The following is a 25812-nucleotide window of genomic DNA, read 5'->3' as shown; positions in this document are numbered from 1 at the left end:
GCAGATTAATTGTGGCAGAAGCTTTTGTGGACCAGAGATTGTGTCATCAAATACAGAAAGTGAATTCTCAGTTGGCAAATACTTGCGCAGAGTTAGAAAAAAAATGTCAACAGAAGGGAATGAGATGGATACACAAAGCTGCTTTATTTATTTCTTATTTATATTCACATTCTATGCCACCCCTCATGACAAATCGTATCGGGGCGGTTCACAACATAAAGCCAATAAAATACAGCATAAAACCCATAAAACCCCTTAAACATACAATAGCTAAAAATAGAAGCCAAAAGACAAGTGGTGGCATGCTTTCTCCAGCCCAATAACTGTTCCAGCCAGGTCAGCATTGATGATCCTGTAATCCTGTCCGTCTGGGAGTGGATCATACACATGGCGCGGGGGGGGGATCCATAGATGCCATCTCCGGTCACCCCCCTGGCCTCAACCAAACTCCTGGTAGAAGAGCTTCATCTTGCAGGCCCTGTGGAACCTAGTGAGCTCTGTCAGGGCCCTTGGTTCTTCCAGGAGCTCATTCCACCAGGTGGGGGCCAGGACCGAAAAGGCCCTGGCCCTGGTCGAGGCCAGTTAAGTGTCCCGTGGGCCCAGGACAACCAGCAAATTTGTACCTGCAGGCCGCTGCAGGGGACATAAGCAGATCAGCGGTCCCTCAGATAAGTGGGACCCAGGCCACATATAGCCTTGAAGGTCAAAACCAAAACCTTGAAAATGATCCAGAAGCAGACTGGTAACCAATGCAGCTGCCGCAGCACTGGCTGGATGTGAGCCCTCCAAGATGTTCTAGTGAGGACGCTCGCAGCTGTATTTTGCACCAGCTGCAATTTCCAGCTCAAAGACAATCAACCCATTGTACCATCTGGCTCGGCCCTGACCATTCTGACAGTCAATGGCTCTTGAATAGAAGTCTCTTGGGATTGGTTTTTAAACTGGAAACAGCAAGAATTGAATCTGAGACCCTTTGCATACTAGGCGAGTTGATTGGCACCTAGTGACAGTCCTGTCTTGGTAGCCCTCCAGAGGTGTGTGAGTTTGGTCACCACCTGGGGTTTTAATGGGGGTTGGGTTTTTAGATTTTTATGGGGTTTTGTAAGATGATGTTTAGATTGTGACCAGCCACAAGCCACTATGTGAGAGTGGCGGGATATAAATCAAAACATAAATAAAATATTAACCTTGGGAAATTATGCATGTCTACACTGTTCTTCTGCAAGCTAATGTTGCACTATCAGTACATGTATGATGATGTGGGATATAAAATTGCCTTCATATTGGAGCTCCTTGGCGTCAAAAGAATTGGGTATGGCCTCAGTCTCTCTAATACATCTTCTAGTTTTTTATGTGAACCTTCAAAGTTGGAATTGCCACCGCAGCCAGCCTCCAGGTTACAACCTCAGGTTTTTGCCATTCATCACATGACCACTGCGTTCTTCTGCAGGTGAGGCAGCCTATTTACACTTCATGTGCTGCCCAGATGAAAATCCACCCAGAACTGCCATTACAGGACCCCAGACAAAGATTCCCTCTGACCTTCCCTTTGCATCACCCAAATGTATGAAAACAAAGCACATAACTTGCTGCTTGTATATGAATAGGCCTTGTGAATCCACATATGTTTTCCCCCATTCTATTTATAGCCTCACTTTTGGCCAAGGAGCTCTGGGTAGAGTAAATTCCCCATGTTATCCTCACAACAACACTGTGAGGTAGGCTAGGTTGAGATTAGTGACTTGTCCAAGGTCCCACTCCCCCCCTTCCCTTCAATAAAGGTTCTGCTGAATCCTTAGCTATAGTCCATCAGCACTTTTAGTAGTCCCATGACCTAACATATTCTTCCCATTCCGTCTCCTACCTGCCCTCAGGTTAGCAAGTCATCTAGTGAGATGATCATCTACTTACTGATCCATGCTTTTTGCGTTCTATATCAGTGTCTGTCCTAGCTGTGTTCTTTTGGTCAGATGTATGGTGCTATAAGACCTCAGCCTATTATTTCTTCTCATAAGGTCTCGATATTTTTACCTCTGTGCAAGTATTGTGCCCCCAAGTTTAGATAATCTAGCCTTCCCAAATTCTAGATTTCTTTGCAAGTCAGTTGATTAAATACACTATTCTTCTGATTAATATGCTTTACCTGCATAAACGTGTATGTACACACACAAACACACACAAAATGTTTGCACACGCACATACACACACAACAGTAAAGCCAAAAATAAATCCCAATTTTCTTTATTTAGATAATGCAGTCACATGTTTGCAGTCTTAAAAGAGGCATCTCTGTGTGCGGAGAAGCAACATCTTTTTTTAAGGTAGCACCCGCTGCTTTCAGGTTTTAGAGGTTCTTACACTGCAAATATTTACCCCTTAAAGAAAAATGGTTGTGAGTTTAGTTCAGGGTGCCTTTTAAATGGACCTTGTGAAAATTAATGTAACCATGGACTTAAATGTTGCAGCCCTCAAAAAATTTTCAAGTAATTGATTCCCTAAGCTAGCTAGACCACAACATTTAAAACTATCTTTCACAATGTTGTGTGTTGTCAACTCTGGTTTGATAGATTGTCCCTGATGGCTGATAGTTTCACACAAGGTATCTCAGTTCTCAATGACCAGCAGTGTGTAACCAGCAAATTGCATTGGTCCCACATAAAGAGCAGGGAGATATACATTCCTGTTTGTACCACAAGGCTCATTTCCAGTCACACTGCGCAGAGTTGCTAGGGATTGCTTGTTAAATACACACTGCAATGTAGATGCACAGCTACCTGTACCATCTCACACAGGGGACTTCATGTGTAGCCTCAGTCTTTGGGCCCAGGCAGGGGCACCCTTGTTGCCTGAGCAAATTACATCACAATTAGGTAATCTCCACACAAAGGTCTGGTTCCCTGTGTAAGCAACATGCTGGTTGCTATTCACACGAGCACCTCTGCAAGGGTATCTCTGGGATTCAATGTGCTCATTCTTTGCAATGTCTCCCTGCACTGCACAGGTGCCAGGAATTCTACCCAGGGTGCCCCTCTCCTGTATACAATGCTAAAATGGCCACGGCAACACCAGCAGAGTCTTTGGAATCAGTTCAGTACATCAGCTGTGACAATTTCAAGAGGTACTAGCTGCTTTTACCCAAGTGATACAGCACTGAAGTGACAAACCACAATCAAGTTATCTCCCTGCCCCAGGGGCTGCCATGTGCTTGCCACATATGCTCTATAATGAATGAGAATTCTGTAAACACACAATGGACACACTCCAAGGAGTAAAAGGCAACTGGGGCTTCCTCGTGCATATCCCTGGTGTGTTCAGAGACATGTTTTATGCATTACAGTATCTACCACTGCAAGCAAGGTACTTAGTTTACATAAGATTATTTTAGGCAAGAAACTAACAAATCAGTGGTACTGCTGAAACATACAATAGTTTGATTACCACCCCCCCCCCCCCCGGCATGGTAAGGTGAAATAATGCCTTACTCGGCTGCCATCTGCTGGCTATCCGTGTTGACTCTTCTTGGGAAAAGCTTTACTTCCCCAGCCTGTCAGATGTCCAGATTCTTCATAATTACCCAAGAAGGTGTTTTTATCATTCAGGCTCCAAACTTTGTTTTCTTTCACTCCTTTATTGGTATACCATATTTTTTCCTGTTCTCTTTTACCGATCAGAATAGGAACTGGGTTCCTATTCAAATTTGCAGTTATGTATAGAGGAACTTATTGTTTTATTTATTTATTTATTTCCAAATTTTATAACTTAAATACATTACAAGACAGAAAAAGGAGGGAAACTCAAGTCATGGTTGTTTTTTTTGTTTTATTTTAAACCCTAAAATTACAAAGACAGCTAAATCCTTCTTGCACAAAATTACACATACAAAATAAAATAGACAATCAGGTGTCAATCCTGTGAGAATTTTCCTTTGTTTACACAAGCATACTTAAAAAAAAACAAAAAAAAAAACAAAAACTGGAGTCCTTTACACTCCCCCCCCCTTGGAAAATTAAACCTTTTCAACCCTAAGCAGTAATTGTACACAGCTTCAAAAGGCTACTTCAGCAGATTCAATGTTGGCTACATTTCTGTCACCTTCCACATTCATCCTTCCCACCCTTGGCCCAGATAATAGAGACCCTATGTTTCAAAAGTAAAGACTGCCAAGAAGGGTGTTGTACTGTAGACATGACACTCTAAACACAAAAGCTGTAAAGAAGCAGGCACTGCAGGGCTGGGAAGCACTCAGAGAATCCCATTATATGACTTCATGGACTGCGGAGAAAGGACGGTTTTCAGAACACCTTCCCTAAGAATTGCCAGGACTGACCTGGAGATCAGACACCAGAAATCAAGACACCCAGTTCTTATTTCTTTGGGAGGAAAAATAATTTTTTCACCAGCACAGATTTTTAACATAGAAAATCCAAATATTTGCAAAATTTTTCACTGATCTTTATTTTCCAAAAATCACAGCGCCCATTGCACTTCTTCAGAAAGAAGAAAGTAAATGGAAAGCTTATTAACCTTACCCCTTCCACCAGCACTAAAGAGAAACACACCGTCCTGCATGCATTCAGATGCACTGGAATTTTATTTGCCTAGAAAAGGCTAGGTTTGTTCTTCAATAATCATGTTACAGTGTAACTGAAAGCTTCCAATATGACAGCCTTCTTTTAAGTGGTGTTGGCCAAGGAAGTTCAATACTATGTACCTGTCTGCACAGTATTACAAAATCCCTTCCAAGCAATAGGAGCATATAGGATATTAATCCCCACTTATCCAACCTGTTCTTATCTCATGCTCAAAAAACACAAGTAGACTGCATACCTTGAGGGAAGGAGGGGAAAGGGAAGCAAGATGAAAACAGATATCTTTTAAGATTACAAATTAAAATAAAATACAAACCCAAAATGGAGCTTTCCATACTGAAAAAGTAATAGATTATTTAAACTATTGTACGGGGGAAATAGTTCAGTCTTTATAAAGCTGCAATAGAAAGGAGTAGAGAATAAAGGGGAAGTCTATTTACAGAGTACAGGTCAAGAAGAATGTCCAAGAAAAGATCCCAAGTGTGCACTTCACTTTTTCTTGGCCGACTTCTTTGCACTGGACTTCGCTTTGGGTTTTGATGCTTTTGCCTTTTTAGGCTTTGATGCCTTCACTGGCTTGGCCTTGACAGTCTTTGGCTTCTTGGCTTTCTTTGGAGCAGCCACTGGCTTCTTTTTGGCTTTCTTTGCGGCAGGCTTGGGCTTCTTGGCTGGTGACTTGGCAGCTGCCTTTTTAGGCTTTGCTGCTTTCTTGGGAGTTGTAGCCTTCTTGACTTCCTTTTTGGCCTTCTTCACGGGGGCTTTCTTGGGCTCATCACCCTTAGCCAAGCGGAATGAACCAGAGGCACCAACTCCTTTGGTCTGCTTCAGGACACCTGTTGTCACTAACCTTTTGATAGACAACTTGATTTGGGAGTCCGCATTCTCCCCCACTTTGTAATGGCTCTTGATGTATTTCTGGATGGACTGACGGGAGGAGCCAAGCCGGCTCTTTTCTGCCTGAATGGCAGCCACTATCATGTCAGAGTACTTGGGATGGTCGGTGGACTTCTTGGCCGCCTTGGCCCGCTTGGGTTTGGCAGCAGGCGCTGCAGCGGAGTTCTCAGTCATCCTGCCTCGCAGTTTCCTTTTGGGAAGAGAAGCTGGTTGTCCAAGCCACCTGGCTTTGGGGCTGCTCCTGAACTTTTTCTAGGCACGTGGGGCACCTTCCCAGCAGCCTTGTTGCAAAGGATCCAGCCGAACAAATGGCTCGCTCTCCACAGTCCTCTTTGCAGCAGATTTAAAGAGGTGGCAAAATCACCCCTCTGCCACTACCAGATGCGCAGAAGTGGGATGTCAGCCCCCTTCCTGGGAGTTGGTGGCAGGGTGTGGCCAGGGCAGCTTTCCCAGGGAATAGCCCCGCGAGACTCTTGGCTGGGGCCTGTCAGCTTGTCAGGACTCTTCTCTGGCCAGGCGCCCCGCTGTCAGGCTCTGGGGCCGCCTCGTCCCGGAACCCAACGCTTGCTCGCCCCGCTCAGCTCCGCTCCTGTCTCCGGGGCCGAATCTCCCCCCGCTCGACTCGAGTCCGCCTCAGCCACGCTCCTGCCTCTGCCTCCTGCTCTGTGTCTGGCTCTCTAGGCAGCAGCCGGCTCATCCGGGTATTTAGCGCTCAAGCGCGGACCGCGGTGAGGACAGTGTTGCTGGCTGCCTGCTCAGGCCCCGAATGGCGCCTCGCCGCCGACATCTGTGTTTCTTCGCCTGCCTAAAGCGGCTTTTTCCCGCGTCTCCCGGCGGCTTCTGGGCTCCGCACCACCGCCGCCGGCTGCTCCGGTCCTTCAGCTCTTGGGCCCCGCGGCCGGCTCCCCCTACCGCCGTCCCCCGCCGCCTCAGGGCGCCCCAAACGGCGCTGGGTGCGAGTGGGGCGCAGCGACATTTCCCCTTTGCGCCCCCATAGCCCGGCAACCGGAGGGCGCCTCGGCCGGGGCGAAGGCGAGGAGCAAGAGGCACCCCTGGGCCGCCCGGGGACCCTCCTCCCGGCTCTCTGGACGCCCCAAGAGCCGCGCAGGGGCCCCAGGAGCAGACCCCAACTAACACAGGGAGCCCCGAGCCAGGCGACGCTCAGCCCAGACCTGGCCGGGGAGGGGGGAAGGAGTGGCTCCCCCAAGGTTGGGGGGGTCCCGGGGGGGATCCCTGCCCCCCATCCCGTGGCCCCCCCTCTCCAGCCGCCCCCTACGCCGAGCCCCAGCGTTGCAAAAACTTTCCTTTTTGTTAGATGGGAAGTTTGCAGCCATCCCCTCCCCCAAGAAACACCTGGCAGCCCCCTGCTTTGGGCCGGGGGTACAGGGGTGGGGGAGACGACCCTACCCTGTTTGGATCGAAGAGTGGAAAGGGGCAGGGAGGGGGGTTGCCCCTGTCACCCCCTCAGCCCCCCAAAACACAATTCGCCGGTTGCAGAGGCTTCTCAATAATATGTATAAGGATCAGGAGGCATTGGGGAGAGGGGGGAACGCTGACACCCCCAAACCCCATTTATTCCTAATGCCGGCATTGTCCCAGGCACCCCATCGTCCCCCGGATACACCTGTGCCCGTGCCCCCAAAATGATTTTAAACCCCACCAAAGAACTATGGAGATTTACATTGGCTGTTTTGTTCCTCTTGCATTTTTGAAGGTGGAGTCGTTTCTATTACTTAAAAACACTTTCGCGTCAAAAGTTGCTCGGGAGGGGAGAGGATTTAGTGGGGGGTGTCGAAGGGCAGTTGCACTAAACGTTTTAACCCTAATTTCCCATTCTTGGGGGAGTGCTGAACTGTTGTTAGGAGATTAAATGTACGTGCCATCGCCATCTTGCTGGAAGAACTGAGGTTGTTTTTTCCCCTCTCCTCTTCTGATTTTGTCCTTAATAGAGATATTAATTAAAAGCGTCGTGGATGCGACATCGAAGATGCGAATCTGAAACCTGATGACTCGCGGTGCCGATAAGTCAGGGGAAGAGAAGTAAAAAACGCTTCTGGAACACTTTTTAAAAATTATTAAATCAACCGGGCATCCTAGCAACGCGGAGAACACTAGCAGCAAGAATCCATACATTTTAACACCTCTGCCCTCCCCCACCCCCTCGCACTTTAAATAAAAAAATAAATATATACATATTTACGTGTGTGTTTAAAAACCATTTACTGTAGGGGTACTGGTCTCTCGCTGGAATCCAAATAATTAAACGGGTCAATTGTCAATATCTTACATGTCTGTTTTTATAAAAAAAAATAATACAACCTAGATTCCTCCCTTTTTAAAAAATGGGGACAGGTGTTTGTGTACTCAGAAGTGAAAACGCTAATTTAAATATGAAAGGGGGAGCAAGTGCCAGGCTAGGGTCGTACCCAGAGGGAGACAGCTTGCAGCCTTAGAGCACCACTTAAACGTCTTATAGCAGAAGTTACTCCGTGAGTTTCAAAGCGAGATGCAGGAGGGAGGGAGGGAGGGTCTGTCCAGCCGTTCAGCTGTTTTGACACCAAACCGCCCGGAAGAATTGCTGGCTTGTTTTTTAGCCAGCAGGGAAGATAAAGATGGGGTTCCGAGTTTGGTCGCTTCCTTCGGTATCAGGATTTCATAGTATAATGATACTGTTGCAGCTTGATGTGGGGGTTTATTCTACTTAGCGGGGGATTTTTTTAAAAATACATTCGATAGTGAAGAGTGGTCGAGGAAGATCACTTGCCCTTGTGTGTGTGCTGTCCCTTGACCACCAGAAACTTTTAAACGGGAGAAATATTCATGCTCGCAAATTAAATAACAACTTTTGAATTTGACGACCCCCACCTTTTTTTTTTAATGAACGGGGCGGGGCATGGAAAGTTAGGGCAACCAATAATCGCATGTGCATGTGTCTGAAACTTGCGAGTGGAAGAGGAGACCAATGCAGTTATGTGGCAGGGCTTGGGTTGTGGGTTGAGGAAAGAGCAATAATGAAATGTAAATGTGTCAGGTGATGCGGGCATTGAGAGAAGAGACGCGAAGTGCCATTGACAAAGCAACGCCGCGGTACTCCATTGACTATTCCGTGTTGACAGTAGTCATAGCTGCTTTGAAGAGCCTCTCGTCCGTCAACTAATTAATTCTTAAAACGGGGGTGGAAGCAACCCAGACAAACTAGTTTTCATCACTGACAGCCACCGTACGATGCGCCGGCAATGCCTTGTGGGAAATGTAGTCAAGTGCGCCGACGTGCTCTTTCCCGCGGACAACAAGGAGGCTAGGCAGCCGTATTTGGGGGTCGTTGCTATTCGTGACTGATTCGCTAAATGGGGGGCGTCTACCTAGGTCCTCACTTCTTTGCTCGCAAGCCGGCAGGGTTCTTAGGCAGGATTGCGCTTCCTTTGTTGTACGGATGGAAGCCGCGGCTAAGGGTCCCCTTTCAAGATTTCTCATCGCTCGGTAGACGCTTCCTGTCTGTGGCTGACCGCAGGACTCATGCATTTTACCTCGGGTTTACCAGTGATAAACATCAGCTAGTGGTTTGCGAATGGATGCCGATGATTTCAAAACCTCCCCCCCCCCCCATTTTATGGGGCAAGCTGCCTGTAGGGAACAGATTTTTAAAAAGCAGGGACATCAAAGCTTTGTCCGATCTGACTAGGGTAATATTTAAGGTGGATAATGTTTTAAAATTCAACTCGGTATTTTAATGTCTACCCCCTACCAGTTAGATTGTTAGGGTTACTGTCCTTGCAGACGTGGCAATAGTCACTGAGGTGACCCCTCAGGGATGTAAAAATAGAAAGTTCATGCTCAGACAATAAATCTGCAGTTATCCACCTATGTAGATGCCTAACAGAATAGCTATCTTGTATATTAAACCCTTGTAAACTTCCTACAGATACGAGACCATTGGAGAGACAGGGCTCTCTCTGCTAAAGCCCTGATCTGATCTAGCAAAGCAATTAAGGTCCCTGAAGATCTTGATGCCTTTTCTAGGTCTCTCCTGCTGGTTTTCTTTAATCTCAGACTGCTGCTTTAAAGATTACTTGTACTGTCCAAGGTTAAATAAAATTAAAGTCATATGCATAGGTGCATATTGCAGTAATACTGCTTGCCCTGCTTTATGCATAGGTAGGGTTTCTAGCCTCCAAGTGTGGCCTGGAGATGTGGAATTGCGACTGGTCTCCAGATGACAGAGATCAATTTCCCTAGAGAAAAAGGCTGCTTTGGTGGGGGGAGGGACTCTATGTCATTATACTCTGCTGAGATCTCTCCCCTCCCCAGGCTCTACCCCGACATCTCCCAGAATCTCTTGGCATTTTCCAACATAGAATGGGCAACCCTATTGATAGCTGAGAATCCATAAGAATTCTACTTATTTAGGGAATTTTTAAATCACCTCTACTAGCGAACCAGCCTGAGGCAGCTCACAAAATAACATAACAAAAATTAAACCCAGCCTGAGAAAGCCACAGTCAGAGATTATCTTTTTAAATTAGCAACTTCAGAGTTAACAATTTCAGAGTAAAAGTGTACTGTAAAATTGTTGCAAAATATCAACCCCTTAATTAAAAACCTGGGGGAAGCAAAACATTTTGGCTACCGATGACAAGGCAGAGCCTTGAGTATCTCAAGGTTCCAAGCAAGCCAGTTTTCCTTTGTGCCATTTTGTCTGAGGAATGTACTTGAAAGCTCATGCCTTGAATAAATCTTCATTGGTCTTAAAGGTGCTATTGGACTCAATTTTTGTTTTGCTACTTCAGACCAACACGGCTACCCACTTGAATCCCTTTGCCTCGTTTTCTTCAGTATCCCATGCCTGCCCTCAGCATGATATATTTCCTCTGGCATCCTCAGTCTTCATCAAAATTTTCTCCCCATTCCTCCCGTCAATTAAATCTATTTTTTGCAAAGGTGAATACCCCAGATTTTAGGAAGCCTCCTATTGGTATTTTATTGTGCTGCTATAGAATTGGGGCATCATCGGCTGTGAGCCTGGCCAAGGACAATGTAGGTGTGGTGCATATTTGTAACTCAGCATGTTGCCTCCCTCCAAATGCATGTTTTGCTACAAGCTGGGCACACACAGGCTCTGCCCCGATATAGGGAACTCATTTAAAAAACTGCACATTTGAAAAAACTGCTTACACACATGAAGCAGCTTTTGCAAGTTCGATTATGTACAATGTCTTTGGATCACCATTTGTTAACCCATTTCAAGAACCCGGAGCAGGACTTCCCTTTTCAAAACTTTTCAAATGAACCATCAGGGTGTGCGGGGACCCCCAATATGGTGCCTATGGGCACCATGGCACCCAACACCACTCCTGGTGCCCACCAAGTGTTTTAGAAAGTGTACAGGGTCAGGTGCCCAGCAAGGCTTCTCCTTGGGACAATGAAAATTTGACCGGCTGTGCAGATTTTTAAAAACATTGCTTTGGCAACAGCTCCAACCGCAGCACAATACCTTCAGTGTGAGTGACGATAACTTGTGGCAGCTATTTTTGGCTAGCTTTGCCTCCTGTGGCAGCCATTTTGTTGCTGTGCCCATCACACTGCATTGGAATTCCAAAGATGCCCGAAGGCTGAAAAAGGTTGGAGAATGGGGATCCCCGGTGTAGAGTGTTGATTATGATCTGGGAGGCATTGGTTCTAATCCCATGCTCTGCCATCCAAGCCATCTTGGATATTCATAGGTTCTGTGGTCATAGAAAGGGTGCTGATGAGAGAGCAGGGCCAGTATTCACTGCTTTACATCTATTGTAGATGCAGGGGCTAGTAGATTGTTTCTTGTCCAGCAAATGAGCTCTAGAAAGCTCATCCTGCTGGCCTCTGAAACAGAACTAGGTATTCTGATTGCACACTTATTCAGGGGAAAAGAAAAACAGGATTCAGCACAATGTCCAGCATGTTGGTACTCTCAGCTTTCAATCCACAGACAGGATTGCAGACTACATAGGGCTTTGTTCTGCCTTACCTAACTCCATATCCAAACAGATGTATGCGTATTCAAATATTATGTTCCAAAGATGTGAGCATTTATGCTTCCACCATAGAGGAATATTTTTATTGTGAGATTCTGTACTAACCACAACCCTGGGAGGTGGGCAAGTCAGTGAGTAAATGGCTGATCAAGAGGTATAATTTCAAGAGGCCAGACAAGGGCTGCAGCCTGCGGAACACTAGCCTAAAGCCAGCCCTTCCACCTCTCCATGCATTTATGCCTCCCTGACGTTTACACACTAGGTTAAAAGATGTAATTCAGTATATTATTATTATTATTATTATTATTATTATTATTATTAGATTTATTTCCCGCCTCTCCCGACAGGCTCGAGGTGGGTCACAACAACTAATCCCATTAAAATTCCAATTAAAACATCAATCTACTAACATGACGGCTAAAAATCCCATCCCTCCCCCAATTATTAAAGAGGTGGAGAGGAAAGGATAGGGGAGTAGCGTACACTCCAAGATATATGTATCTTGGCCCTAATTACCCCAATTAATATGAAGATAGGACGTTTTTACATCTAAGTGGACAAAACTCAGGATAAAATCCTTCTAATAGAAAGCAAGCAATGCAGGAAAGAAAGTTAAAGCTATGCAATGAATTCTAATGGGAACGGATAGAAGTTTAGTTTCTCCTTTGCATTTTTGATCAGGATGAGATTGGGCGAGGCTTTTCAATAGAGCTTACAAATAGAAGATGAAGGCCTGTTTTTTATACCCCGCGTTTCACTAGCCAAAGGAATCTTAAAGCAGCTTACCTTTCCTTCCTCTCTCCACAACACATACCATGTGAGGTAGGTGATGCTGTGCGAGCTCTGACAGAACTGTTCCATGAGAACAGCTCTAACAAGGCTGTGACTAGAGGAAGATCACTCAGCTGGCTGCATGTGAAGGAGTAGGGAATCAATCCCAGCTCTCCAGATTAAAGACTGCTACTCTTAACCACTACACCAAGTAGGGAGCACAAGTTACACTGGACAGCTAACTGGGCACCAACAGTTTCGTCCCACCCGCACTATCCAAACATGCGCTCATCACCATTAAGCAGTTGTGCAGGACTAGTGAGGCCGGGCGTACTATGCAGGCAGTGAGCCAAGACGCCCGAGTTCACACTTTGCTGCAGCCATCCACTCATTTGGGGGTTTACGTCAGCTGCAGACCCCATCTTATAACACAGCTAGGAAATCTTCAAAAAAGGGAGGAAGGATGACCCAGGAAACTACAGACCAGTGAGTCTGACCTCTGTTGTGGGGAAGATGATGGAGCAAATATTAAAGGGAGCAATCTGCAAACATCTGGAGGACAATTTGGTGATCCAAGGAAGTCAGCATGGATTTGTCTCCAACAGGTCCTGTCAGAACAACCTGGTTTCCTTTTTTGACCAAGTGACAGGTTTGCTGGATCGTGGAAATATGGTTGATGACCTTGGGGTACTTGTGGATTGTAAACTAAACATGAGCAGGCAGTGTGATGCAGCGGTAAAAAAGGCGAATGCCATTTTGGGCTGTATCAACAGGGGCATCACATCAAAATCACAAGATGTCATAGTCCCATTGTATACAGCACTGGTCAGACCACACCTGGAGTACTGTGTGCAGTTCTGGAGGCCTCACTTCAAGAAGGACATCGATAAAATTGAAAGTGTACAGAGGAGAGCAACGAGGATGATCTGGGGCCAAGGGACCAAGCCCTATGAAGATAGATTGAGGGACTTGGGAATGTTCAGCCTGGAGAAAAGGAGGGTGAGAGGGGACATGATAGCCCTCTTTAAGTATTTGAAAGGTTGTCATTTGGAGGAGGGCAGGATGCTGTTCCCACTGGCTGCAGAGGAAAGGACACACAGTAATGGGTTTAAACTACAAGTACAACGATATAGACTAGATATCAGGAAAAAAAATTTCACAGTCAGAGTAGTTCAGCAGTGGAATAGGCTGCCTAAGGAGGTGGTGAGCTCCCCCTCACTGGTTGTCTTCAAGCAAAGGTTGGATACACACTTTTCTTGGATGCTTTAGGATGCTTAGGGCTAATCCTGCGTTGAGCAGGGGGTTGGACTAGATGGCCTGTATGGCCCCTTCCAACTCTATGATTCTATGATTCTATGATTCTATGATTCTAATTTTTTTAAAAATCTTATTACAATTAGGGCTTCTTCCCTAACCAGACGCCTCGAGACAACTTCCTGCACCAAAGCTCAGGGACAGGGGTAGTCCATTCGCTGGCAGGGGCTCATGGGAATTGTAGTCCATGGACATCTGGAGGGCCGCAGTTTGACTACCCCTGCTCAGGGACAACAACTGGAGCGTAGTTGGGTGTTTCACGCACAGCCTGGGAAGCAACTTTGGTCATCTCAAAAATTCCATTCCTGAAAGGAACGGGTCTCAATAAAGCCACATAGGCAGCGGGACGAAAGCACTCCTAAAGATAGACACAGAGAGACAATCACAGTTATTTACCTTCTCTTAACCAATGGCCTGTATGGCCCCTTCCAACTCTATGATTCTTTGATTCTATGATTCTATGAAAAGTCAGTTGGGAACAGAGGGCATTATTAGGCCTGCTGTGCAACAGGCAGTAGTCCCCACAACACTGAAGCCCAACATTTACTTTATGGAGTTCTTATTTTAAAAACCAGGACTACTTCTGTGCCCTCTCCCCCAGAGGAACAAGCAGCATCACTCTTGAATAGCTGAAGGTTTTTATTAAGTTATACAACAGTGACTGTGCAGAGAGAAGCAGCCGCCTTCATTGTTTGGCTCTGGCGACAGCAGCAGTGAAGTCCCCTCCCTGCCCAAGGAGTACACAGGAAGAAGATGCACTTCTGGAATGCTAATTCTGGGGAAGGGCTGGCTTTGTAGTGGGATGCATAGAAGGCTCACTGGCATAGAAAATCTGCCTGTGATTCTAGTTCATTAATATAAATATAGCCAGTCCCCAAAACTTTAACAGCATCAAAAAAGAGAACTGACGCAACACAAAACTCTGTACAGTCTCTGGTCTCCAGACAAAACTGGTGCTTCAGAGAAAGCCATCAGTACAGTATTCTTCCAGCACAGTGCCTCTCAAGATACATTCCACCCTCAGATCAACACTATCTCCATTGGGGTCAAGTGGGGGTGTCCGGGGAGAACTGCAAGAGGGATCAATTTTGACTGCAAGGTGGCAAGGATCTGGATCACATCTCTGGTCAGCTGCTAGTTAAAAACACGGTACAGATTTTTAAAATGCAACACCCTTCCCAAAACTATATAAAATATATTTTCACATATAAAATCCCCAAAGAAGGTGCAAAATAGTAGGATCCAGCCCAAACACATTCAGTTGTGCAGGTGCATGTGATGGTGAGTCACTGATGGGAGTCTTGGTCCAGCTTCCTGGAAGGGAACATCGGCGAACAGCATAGAGCCTCGAAGGTGAGGGATGCGAAGCCAGCTAACCTAAGGAGGAAGCGAGGAATAAACTTAACACCTTGAAAGCACAGAGAGGAGAGATAGCTGGGAGGTAGGTAGATGATACACAAAACAAAATTGTATTAAAACCAGGACTATATACTGAAGAGATACAGATGGAAACTCAGGCTTGGAGAAGTATTTCAAGATTTAATGAGCACACAGTGCAGAAATCTTGAAAAAAAAAATTCCGGTTTCTAGATATGAACATCAGATCTTTAGAAACCTAGATCTCTTGAAGCTTTGGATTTTTCTAGCCTTGCTCATAACCCCTAGATTGGTTTAGTCTTGACATAAAGATCTAAACTAACACAGGGGGTGGCAGGTTACAGTGGATGAGCAATAGGGTTGTGAGTGTCCTGCATTCATGACCCAGGAGGTCCCTTCCAACTCTATGATTCTGTGATTCTATGAATACTGCGGTGAATCAAGCAATGCATGGAAGAAAGGAGTGGTATGAGCCTCCCAAACATTGCTCCTTTTGCCTAGTTGCAAAAACAGGTAAGCTACAAGGGTATCAGCTGTAGCGGGGGGGGGGGGGGCAGTTCGGTCTGAGGCTATTAGAAATAACCAAATGGAAGCTACTCTAACACAAATACATAGGAAATTAGCCAGTCACAAGGGTACACGGCCAGGCTATGTACACACAGCTGTGATCTGAATGTTTGCCACAGAACCACTAAGGACAAAATCAAATAGTTTTTTAAAAAAATTACATGGCTATCCATTATCATAAGGAAACAGACTGGCTTGCCCTGAGAGGCCAACATTCAATTTGCTTGGATTTCTCTCTTTAAAAAAACCAAAACAAAACCCAATGCAGACAGATGCTGCTGCCAGGCAAAGGACATCCCCTTGGAACCACCTGGCTGAAGCAAAGGCTTCATGTTGCTTTAGAGAAATGTCAGCCTTGATCCCTGGCAAGCAGCAGGTGAAGGCGCTCACTGTGTGGCCGCTCTCTCCTCCTTAGGCACCCCCAATTCAGGAAGCCAGTCAAATCATTCCCTCTCCTGCTGACTGGTTTGCTTGGCTTTGCACCAGGCACAGTGGCCGCTCTCTTCTACTTGCCAATGCTATTGTGCAGCGACTCCTTCTCTTGCAGGGCTGCCATGGCCAGGCGGAGATGCTCCTTCAGCTGCTCGATCTCTCGCTCCGACCGCCGCTTGATGTAGTTCAGCTCCACATAGACATCCTGGTATTTCCCAGAGGCAAACCTCTTATCCTGCAAGGGGAGGGGGGAGAAAAGTACCACAGAGTGAGTGGTTTTTAGTCTACTACAGAGCAGGGCCTGTTTCCAGTGGGACCCATGAAGCCAGGCTGCCCAAGCCCTGCCTTCCCCCACTCCGGCCTAGCACTTGGGCAGGGGGAGGAATATTCCAGCCTAGGAGAAAAGGACTAAGACCTAATGGATGTTTTTGTTATTGTTTTATTGGATCATCATACCTGCTGACTTATTGGTAAGGTACCTTGGATCCCCTTTGTCAGGGAAAAGGTGGGAGAGAAACATTTAAAAAATGAAGTGCTGAGAGTTTGCTTGGGTTTTCTACAACTTTTCCAAACCCACTCATGATACAGGCAGAAGGATTGCATATGGTGTGTGTGCAAGAGAGAGACAGGGAGAGAGAGAAATCTTCTGTACTTTCCTCTACCCAATTCTTCTGCCAGTAGTCTAGCTGACATGCTAGTTGCTCACAGGAAGCAATAGGCCTTGATGATTGCTAGACAAGGTATAGCTCCTCGCCCAGCCCTTTGTCTGTTCTCCAGTAGTCAATGCCTTTAGATTCTCTTGGCCTCTGACGGGAAGGGGAAAAATGTGAAGCAAGTCAAGGCCAGGCCAGGCCAGGCCTTCTTTTGAGCTGATGAACAGATCAATTACTGACACAACATGAGACACAGGAACACAAGAAGCACCCTGTTGGATCAGACCGGTGGGCCATGTAGTTCGGCCTCCTGTCTCCCATAGTGACCAGAAAAGCAGAAAAGGATCGCAACAAGTCCAACAACAACAACAAAAAATGGTGCTTGTAGAGTCTTTAATATCTGAGAAACCCCAATGCCTTTCATGTCAAGCTTCCTAGTGGATTCTCAGTAGAACGTTAGGGGAAAGCTTGATGTGTTGGGGCTTCACAAATACCGAAGGTTCTTTCTTCTCCCACGTGCACCAATTGTTCTTTTCTATCGCGTTCCCATTTAGTGACCAATCAGTTGCCTTACAGGATCAATAAACAGATTATAGAGGTAAGGCTCATTTAGTCCCAGGTGTCTAACCTTTTGCATCATTTGAAGCTCATCCTTAAGACACTGGACCTCTTTTTTCAGGTACTGGAGTTCATTCTCTTTTACTCGGAGCAGCACCTGCAGAAAAAAAAAAACAGAAGGCAAAGAAGGGAAGAGTCTGAGTGTTTGCCAGGCACACACATTCTGAGTAGAGCAAAAGGTATTTCATACTATCTTGAAAATATGTCAGCAATTCAATTACCTGGCACTGAGTCCAAGAATCTTGCACAACGCATTTGTGAGATGCCTGACAGTATGACACAGTAGGCAGGAATATACAAGTTTTCATAAATGGGTCAAGTGGTTTCTGATATTTTAAAGACGGCAGACGGGCTGGAATGTAACCAAACTCAAACCCTTCATACAACTACCTTACAACTATGCATGTGTATGTCTCTGTGTGTGTGTCTGTATGTGTGGGGGAGAAAGGAGAACCGGCCTGGCATTTGAGTGAGTGTATCTGCTGCCATCCTTGGAATTCAATGAGCATTATTGCTGGCACTACAGACTCCTACAGCAGTATATCAATATAATCAATGAAATCTGAATTCAGTGCAAACCTGGCAGATGTAGGCTGTAGGATTACATGGCTAGAAGCTAGTACTGGGAAATACTTTTAGAGCACACAGGAATTCCCCCCAACAAAAGCTCTTTAGCTTAATCCAGAATTAAAATTTAGAACCATATCCATTTTAGCCTGTGGAAGCCACAAGGAAATGCCCTAATTTTGGAACAATGGAGGGAGGGGGATTATTGGAGGAATACTTGTTTGATATGTGAAGAGTAACTCCCTGTCACCAATGTTTTTTCAAGCATCCTCATGATCTGAGGGTAACTTGGTTTCTCAACTTGCACTCAAATCCAGTTTCCCAGGAACTGAAATTCACATTCTAAAGATTAGACACACATTTTTTTCTGCTTTAAAAAAAACAAAGAAAACCAAAAAGCTAGACAACAGCTTTGAGGCATGGTGAGATTCCTAGAAAATTCCAAAACTGAAAGGATGCCAGTGATTTAAATATATATATATACAGGAGAAAAATGGCAATCGACCATAAACAGAGATAACCTACAGACAAAGCTATGGGCATGGATGGTTGAATTCAATACAACCTGAGCTCTGCATATCCACAAATCTGAACACACAAAAAGTATAAAAGGTGGGTACAGCAGCTTGAGAATTTCAGCTCTTGTCACTCACACAGCATACTAGATCTCGGCCCCAACAAAGGATGGAAAGAGAAACAGGTACACTTAACTGGGCCCAAGGGTACCAAGCTTGGGAAACAAAGCCTATTGCTACGCTGATGCATTTGCACCATTTAAAATCATATTTATCTCTGTCTCATGAATCATGAGATTGCACATACAGGCTGAGGGTGGAGATGGAGGTTTGTACCAGAGCCAGAAATACTATGCTTAGACTGTGCAGTCATGACTGTGAAAGTATGTTCAGGAATGCTGCTGGTTGAGTTGGACTTCCAATATTCAGGATGAGAAGCATCAGTTCCCTGTGTAGTTCCTTCCCCTTCTTTACTAGAATGACCCTCCCCCCCCCCCCCCCACACACACAAATCCCTAGAAAGCCTATAACCAACTTGCATTGTGCAGAGAGGATGCCTCGGGGCCGTGTTAATGGAACAGTAGAACAAAAGTACATTGAAGCATTTGCAACAATATGAACAAGAAACACAGCAATCATGAACAGTCAGTGTCAATCAAAATTAAGAACATTGCATGCTGGTTATATGCAACGTCACAAGGAAAAGACAACTGTTGGCCAGCAGCTTTAGGCTACGGATGTGTGGAGTGTCAGAGTTGCCTGGCAAAGGGACCAGGTTGTGGAGAGGCCCCTGCTGCTGGCCTCAACCAAAGGCCTAGTGGAAGAGCTCCATTTTGCAGGCTCTACAGAACTGTGAGTGCCGATATGACCTTGATTTCGTTGGGGAGATCATTCCACCAGGTTGGGGCCACAGCCCTTTCCCACCTATCCAAAGTACCTCCAGGCATCTGGCCAAGGAATCCAGGGGGCTATCAGGTTGACTGTCCATCAGGAGACAGAGCTGGGTGTCATCAAGATACTGGTGACAGCCCCAGGCCATAGCTTTGGACCAGCTGGGCAAGAGGACGCATGAAGATGTTTAAATAGTGTTGGGGAGAGGATCATTCCCTGTGGGACTTCGCCGTGGTGAAAGGTGGTGAAAGGAGGTGCAGTGGTGAAAGGAGGTCAGGCATCTTAAGGCGGTCCCCCTGAAACCCCTTGTTGGTGAGACATCGAGCAAGGAGCTCATGGTCAACAATACTGAATGCTGCTGTCTAGAAGTATTAGCAGCGCCAAACTGCCTCAGTCCAGCTGGCACCATAGGTCATCCATTGGGGTGACCAGCACTATCTTCATCCTGCGGCCAGGTAGAAACGGGGACTGGAAAGGATCAAGAACTGAAATGTCATCCAGGTGTGCTAGTAATTTTCACAAACTTCCTTGGATAAGTTATTAAGGACTGTGGTCTGTACTGCTTCATGTGTTACATGAATAGTTCTTTCTGGTGGTTCCAGGTGTCTAGCAATTCTAATGCAACAGTTACTGAATGGCCCATTTTTGTGACTGCACTGGCTCACTAGGCATAATCCACCTTCACTGCCTGTGAGGCAGACAGACTATAAATAACACAAACAAATACACATGAAAAGAGAGGGAAGCAGTCCTGTTGCTGCTCACCTCTAGCTCACAGGTGTTCCTCTCGTTGTGGTGTGAAGAACTGTCACGTGAGCTCTGAGCTGTGATGAATGCCCGCAACTGCCCAATCTCCTCAGACAAGCGCCTCTGCAGCTCCTGGGAATGAGAAGGAGGGAGGGAAGGTCACATTTCAATGGAAAGCAACACTCTGCACCTTCTACAACACATCTGGTAGAGGCTTCTTCATGGAAGCCATTCAATCCACCAGGGACACAGCAAAGACTTTTCTCTAATTTTGGAATCTATGAGCATCCGAGTAAACAGACGCTTGGCCACCATCACAAAAGGGCTGCCCAAACCCTCCGGTATTGTGACACCTTTCCCTCCCCCACCCCCACCGTCAGGCAAACATCCCAGCAGTTGGTCACATAGAAATAGAGAGAGAGGGTGGTGTGGTGACCACTGGTGGGAGATGAGGGTAAGGTGTCCAGCACCAGGTTGGGAACCCCTAGAGATTTGGGGATGGATCCTGGGGAGGACAAGGACCTCAGTGGGGTACAATACCATGCAGTCCCCTCTCCAAAGTATCAGTTGTCTCCAGGGTAGAGAGATAGGGCCAGCTTGGTGTGGTGGTTAGGCGCGGCAGACTAATTTGGAGAACCGGGTTTGATTCCCCCCATTCCTTCACCCGCAGCCAGCTGGGGTGACCCTGGGCTAGTCACAGTTCTTAGGGCTGTTCTCACAGGGCAATTCTGTTAGAGCTTTCTCAGCCCCACCTATCTCACAGGGCATGGACGCTGCTTTGAGATTCCTTCAGGTAGTCAAAAGGGAGGTATAAAAACCCTGCTCCTCTTCTTCTTTGGAAAAACTAAAAACCTTTTCAGCCTGATCTGGATTTGCCCAGGCTAACCTGGTCGTACCAGACTTCCGGAGCTGATCAGGGCTGACCCCGATTAGCACCCAGATGGGAGACCTCCAAGGAACTCCGGGGTTGCAGGACAGAAGGCAACTGCAAATCACCTCTGAACGTTTCTTGCCTTGAAAGCCCTACAGGGCCACCATGAGTTGGCTGCAACTCGACGCCATTTCCCACCACCAAACCCCTTTAGGGCAGGCTTTAAAGCAGTGTGAAGTCTTCCAACTGCACCTCTTCCTTGAATGCTACAACCCTTCTCCTCACTGTTCGTCGCCAGATGAAACCCCCCCCCCATCCACTTGCCTGGTTATGCCGCAACAGCTCCTTTCCTTCTTGTTGGCAGCGCTGCAAGATTTGCTCCTGCTCTTCCGCCTTGGTGACGAGGCCCCCGATCTCCAGACACTTCTGGGAATACTGCTCCGAGAGCACCTGCAGCTCCCGCTTTAGAGACTCCACGTCAGACCTGCAGCAGAGGTCAGAACACTGCCACCAAGGGGGTCCCATTGTAGAGAACGTCCATCATTCCCTCGCTCCTAGGCTTTAGGGCGAGTTGGCTCCCACCCACGGTGTCTCAGGATCCTCCTGATGTGCTCTCCCCTGGCCCAGAAAACTAAGCCAGTATTCATGGACGAGAGAGAGGACCGGGACTGGCCAAGTATGTACCATGATCAAAAGTTAACAATTTTCTTCTGCTCCAAGCTTTTGAGCACTGAGAAATCCTGCTATAGGGTTTGGATATTCTGCCGGGTAGCTCAGAGTGTCACTGGGACTGTGAGAAAAGAGGGACAGGTCTGCCCAGCCTTTGATTGACTGCATGCCTAGGCATCCTAAGGTCAGGGCCTCCCCAGTCTATCTACCCATGAAGTGCTGAGAACACAGAGCAGGTGGTGCAGCAAAACGGCCACTGTGGGGTGCTGGGGTCAACTGTACAATGTTGGGTCATTGGAAGCCAAGCCTCCTCCTACAACAGATGTTTTGGAATGGGGTGATCCCCGAAGAGACACCTCTGCGAATGAGATGGGAGGGAATCCAGGGCTAACTGTTTTCTTTAGGAAGAGATGCTTTGGGGAAGAAGACAGTGGGGGCCAGGAAACTCATCAGCAGGTGCCCCGTTGAGGAGCACGGTTTTAAGCTGAGAAGCACAAAGAAAAACAGCCTCTTACTATCGCTGCACACACAGCATTTCTACTCCAACCAGCATTTTTCTTGGGCACTTTTCAACTTAAGATGGCTGCTCTCCCTTGCCCATCACTGTCTCAAAATCCCACCCTTGCTTCTCAGCAATTCTGCGGTCACACACACCCACCCCGGTCAGTGCTCAAACGCTTGGAGAGGAGGCAAGTTGTCACTGCAGAAGAGTTGCTTACTCATGCTGTCGCCGGAGAGCATCTGAATCTAAGCCACCTTTCTGGAAGCTTCGTGTTCTACCCAGTTCTCTGCTCAGTTCCTCTCTGTGTGCTTTCTTCAGTGCTTCGATTGCTACAGCAAAGCAGGAAGGTGGGGGAGGAGGGGGGAATAGAAGAGAAACCTGATCTGGGATATGTGGTGAAAATGACTGCATTTAAAAAGAAAAAACTTCTATTAATGGGAGAATCCACCAGATATCAGCTGCAACTGTCCTTTGCTCTGGAAGCTATATTTTGCGATGTTGCCAAGGTTCTCCAGCCAAAGCAGACCAGCACAGATTCTGCACTGGGAACTGCTCTGCCCCGGCTCCAGTGCAGGAACACAAATCCGGGGTGAATGAGGTGCACTCGGACAAATGCTCCCCTGTGCAGAAGCAACCTGCCCTGGCTCAAACTCCAGCCTGCAGCCTGGCACGAAGCCTCCAGTGCGGAAACGGTCCAGGGAGAGTCTTCTGAAGACCAGCATTGGGCTGCAGCCCACTGTCAGTCAGCTGCTCCCTACCTGCAGCTGTGGCAGCCGCCTCCTCTGCCAGAAGCCGCTCCTTCTCGAGGTGAAGCCGCTCCATCTCCCGCTGGTGGTGCTGCTGCAGTTCCATCATGACCTGTCGGTGGGAAGCCTCCATCTCTGCCAGACTGCGCTCACAGGCATCCTGCCGGATAAGAGGGGTGGAAGGGAGGGAATGCTTTTATAAAAGCAGGTGGCAGGCTGATAGTTAGGCAGAGGGAACCACCTTCACACCAAGGTGTAAATAAAATCCAAGCCATGAAGAGATCTCAGCTGCTCTGGCAGACAGTTGAATACTTGCTAGCAAGGCCCAGAGAAGCCAAGCTTTCCTTCCCTCATGTACACTAGGTGACTTAATGACTGGGCAAAAAGCAGTGTCACTACAAGGAAACATCAACGTGAAACTTCAGTACTCTTCCCTAAAGTTAGTGGCATGACTTTATTAACACGTATGGTAAGATCATCACAAGCACGAGCTGTCGACTTCCATGGATGTATTTCTGTTCACCATGAGGGGGCATATGAAGAACAAGGAATATTCCATCTTAGCGTTCTAAAAAAAAAAAAGCCCAGATACAATTTTGTTAGGTCTTAATCAGGACTCTTGCAGTAATGGAACCAAAGGAGTGCAGTTATTATAGCAGCAAAATGTTAATAGCCAAGAACTGGAAATCTGCTGAAAGCCTGAATATTCAAAGATGGAAAAATAAAGAAAGGCACATGACTGAACCACCTAGTTTGAGAGGAAGCATCATAAATATAGGACACAGCAAAAACTATAATAGGTTTGAAGCCCTCTTTTGGCAGCAAAAGTATATAATTGTTGTGCTTTGTACCAAAATACCTTTGTGTTTCGTTAGTTTTATTTCCTTTTCTGTTTGTCAATTTTTGTTTTAAAACATTACTACTAATCATAAAAAGGATGGAATAAAAGACAATTGGTTTCTCGACAGATTAAGACTACAGTTCTAATGTATAAAAATACACATTAGCTACAAGAGTTCTACTGTAGACATTTTATTTTGCTACACCTGTACATATATTAGTAAATTCTCATCTGAATTTTTATTTGATGCATGAACTGTCCTACAAGACACTGGGAAGCAGGAATGCCAATTTCAGGCTTCACATAATCCTCCTTTTGCACAGAGAGACAGATGAAGACTTCTTGGTTTAGGAAACCTTCAAACATGTCAGAATGTGAGCGTCTTGCTAAACTGGGGGTTATTTATTCCCCAGTAGCTGGAATTCAAATCCAGGATTAAAAGGTGATTTAAAATCCTGATGTAGAAGAGGGAAAAAAAAACTCTCAAATTTTGTTTAGTGCCCAGATTCAGAAGGCCCAGAATGCTGGGAGTTTCAAGACTTCCTAAACCACAAATTCTTCATTCCTGTCTGTTTGTGGCTTTAATTATGAAATCTTTGAAATTGAGAAATTTATTGTCCTGCAGTGCCTTTACCAAAAAAATGAAAGCCAGCATACTGGGCCAAGCTGACTGTATGTTCTTTTGTGTTGTGGGACCCAGAGTGTCTCTCTGAGCAGCTGTCATTTCTGGTTTAGAGAATTATTCTCTAACTTCATATGCAGTTATTAAACTTCTTACTTATCAACAGGTGCTTGTCTGGAACAGTTAGACAGCTAATATATACATTTCCAACTTAGGCCATCTTGGATAAAGGATAAAGAAAAGCTTTCATTGGTTTACTATGGGGCTGCACACACAGAGCTCTCTCACTCCACAACTGAGTACAAGAGATGTTCTTTGTCTTTGTTTGGTCACTAGGACCCTGGCTCTCAAGAAGACTGTCACCATGGGCAAACCCCACCAATCTGTAAAGCGGCATCATCTTACAGTGCTGGCTAACTGGAACTTATTGAGAAAAGGAATGATTTCACTCTCAGTTGCTCATTCAAATTTTCCACTTGTCCATTGTTATTTGTGTGCTGGCTAATGAGTGCAGCATGGCTTTCTAGACCAATCAGTCCTGACAGCACTGCGTTTCAAGCTCAGAGAAAGGCAGCTTTCCGTTTGTGAAAGGCAAATGCTGATCCAAAACCATTTGGGAAAACACGTGCACGATAGCTTTAAACACATCTCAGCCATTCATTTGCATTGCCCTAGTCTTCTAGCATGCATCAAGAGGGCCTTTTTACCTAGAGCTTCCGGGCATGGCCAGCAGCCCCTTCACAGTCAGTTGCCCCAGAAAAAGGAACTCCTTTTTTTCCTTCCCAACAGACTTTGGAGCTACTGATGTAATGTGGTGTCCTGATCCATGGATAGTCATGCTCCCAGGAATTAGCCACCCAACCACATCCAAAAGACAAAGATACCACAGGCTGCAAAGCTGAGTAGCTGTAAACAACCACCCACCAGCACAAAATCTGGACACTCACTCAATGAGTGCTCAGTACACTGCCAAGTCATCCCCCCACCTTAAGGAACATGGGTATGACAATCTGATGACCCGTCCCCCTGCCTACATCATTTTCCCTTTCTTCCCAAAAGCAACGTGTGATGAATGCGTTTCTCCCTTCCTTTTATTATTCTAACAAGCTTGCCAAACAGGCTAGACTGAAAAAGAGCGAGTGAGCCAAGGTCATCTTGTGAGCTTCCAGGACAGAGCAGAGATCTGAACAGGGACCTCTTAGACGGACACTCTGGTCATTCTACCATACTGCCTTTGTCCACAGCCACAGCACTGGTTTCTGTCCAAAGCATTCCTCCAGCTGTTCATTTCCATTCTTACCAACACCATCCAACACGGCCAGGTAAAGTTGCCATCCTGGCAACCGGGTCGCTGCTCACGTATCTGCTCATGCATTCCCTGAAGGGGTTAAAAGCCTGACCATACGAAAGGGTAAGAGCTGGTTGACAATTCAAAGCTCGCTGCAAGCTGCCATTCCAATCTGCCAGGACAAGCAATCAGTATACCTGAAAACACACAAGCCTCCCGCCCGCGGACTCTTTATTTTATATACAGCATTTCTATTTCAGGCAAAACAAAGGAGGAGCAAACTGCAGACGCACCATTCAAAGCAGCAGCAATCTGAACCTGGACACATCC

At 46.4% G+C, this 25812-nt stretch overlaps 2 protein-coding genes across 9 annotated transcripts in view; both read right to left on the bottom strand.

Moving 5' to 3' along the window:
* Positions 1–3799: 3799 nt before the first annotated feature.
* H1-0 (H1.0 linker histone) lies at positions 3800–6181 on the bottom strand. Its single transcript, XM_077339482.1, has one exon. The coding sequence runs from the start codon at positions 5655–5657 to the stop codon at positions 5079–5081; it is 579 nt and encodes a 192-aa protein (XP_077195597.1). The 5' UTR covers positions 5658–6181; the 3' UTR covers positions 3800–5078.
* Positions 6182–14197: 8016 nt separating this feature from the next.
* Positions 14198–25812, bottom strand: part of TRIOBP (TRIO and F-actin binding protein) — a 63184-nt gene continuing 51569 nt past the window's right edge. For 7 of the 8 annotated variants that reach the window (XM_077339478.1, XM_077339477.1, XM_077339474.1 and 4 more), the window contains 6 exons: positions 22744–22891; positions 22203–22314; positions 21139–21298; positions 19962–20075; positions 17234–17320; positions 16026–16187 (listed from right to left, as the gene is read on the bottom strand). In XM_077339478.1, coding sequence (XP_077195593.1) covers positions 16026–16187; positions 17234–17320; positions 19962–20075; positions 21139–21298; positions 22203–22314; positions 22744–22891 — 783 coding nt within the window. Of the gene's footprint in view, positions 14954–16025; positions 16188–17233; positions 17321–19961; positions 20076–21138; positions 21299–22202; positions 22315–22743; positions 22892–25812 lie in introns of those variants that run through there. The other variant, XM_077339475.1, reaches the window with a different exon arrangement.

Source organism: Paroedura picta, chromosome 5 (assembly GCF_049243985.1).
Source record: "Paroedura picta isolate Pp20150507F chromosome 5, Ppicta_v3.0, whole genome shotgun sequence".
In the NCBI taxonomy this organism is placed as follows: domain Eukaryota; kingdom Metazoa; phylum Chordata; class Lepidosauria; order Squamata; family Gekkonidae; genus Paroedura; species Paroedura picta.
This window is presented reverse-complemented; position numbering and strand designations above follow the sequence as displayed.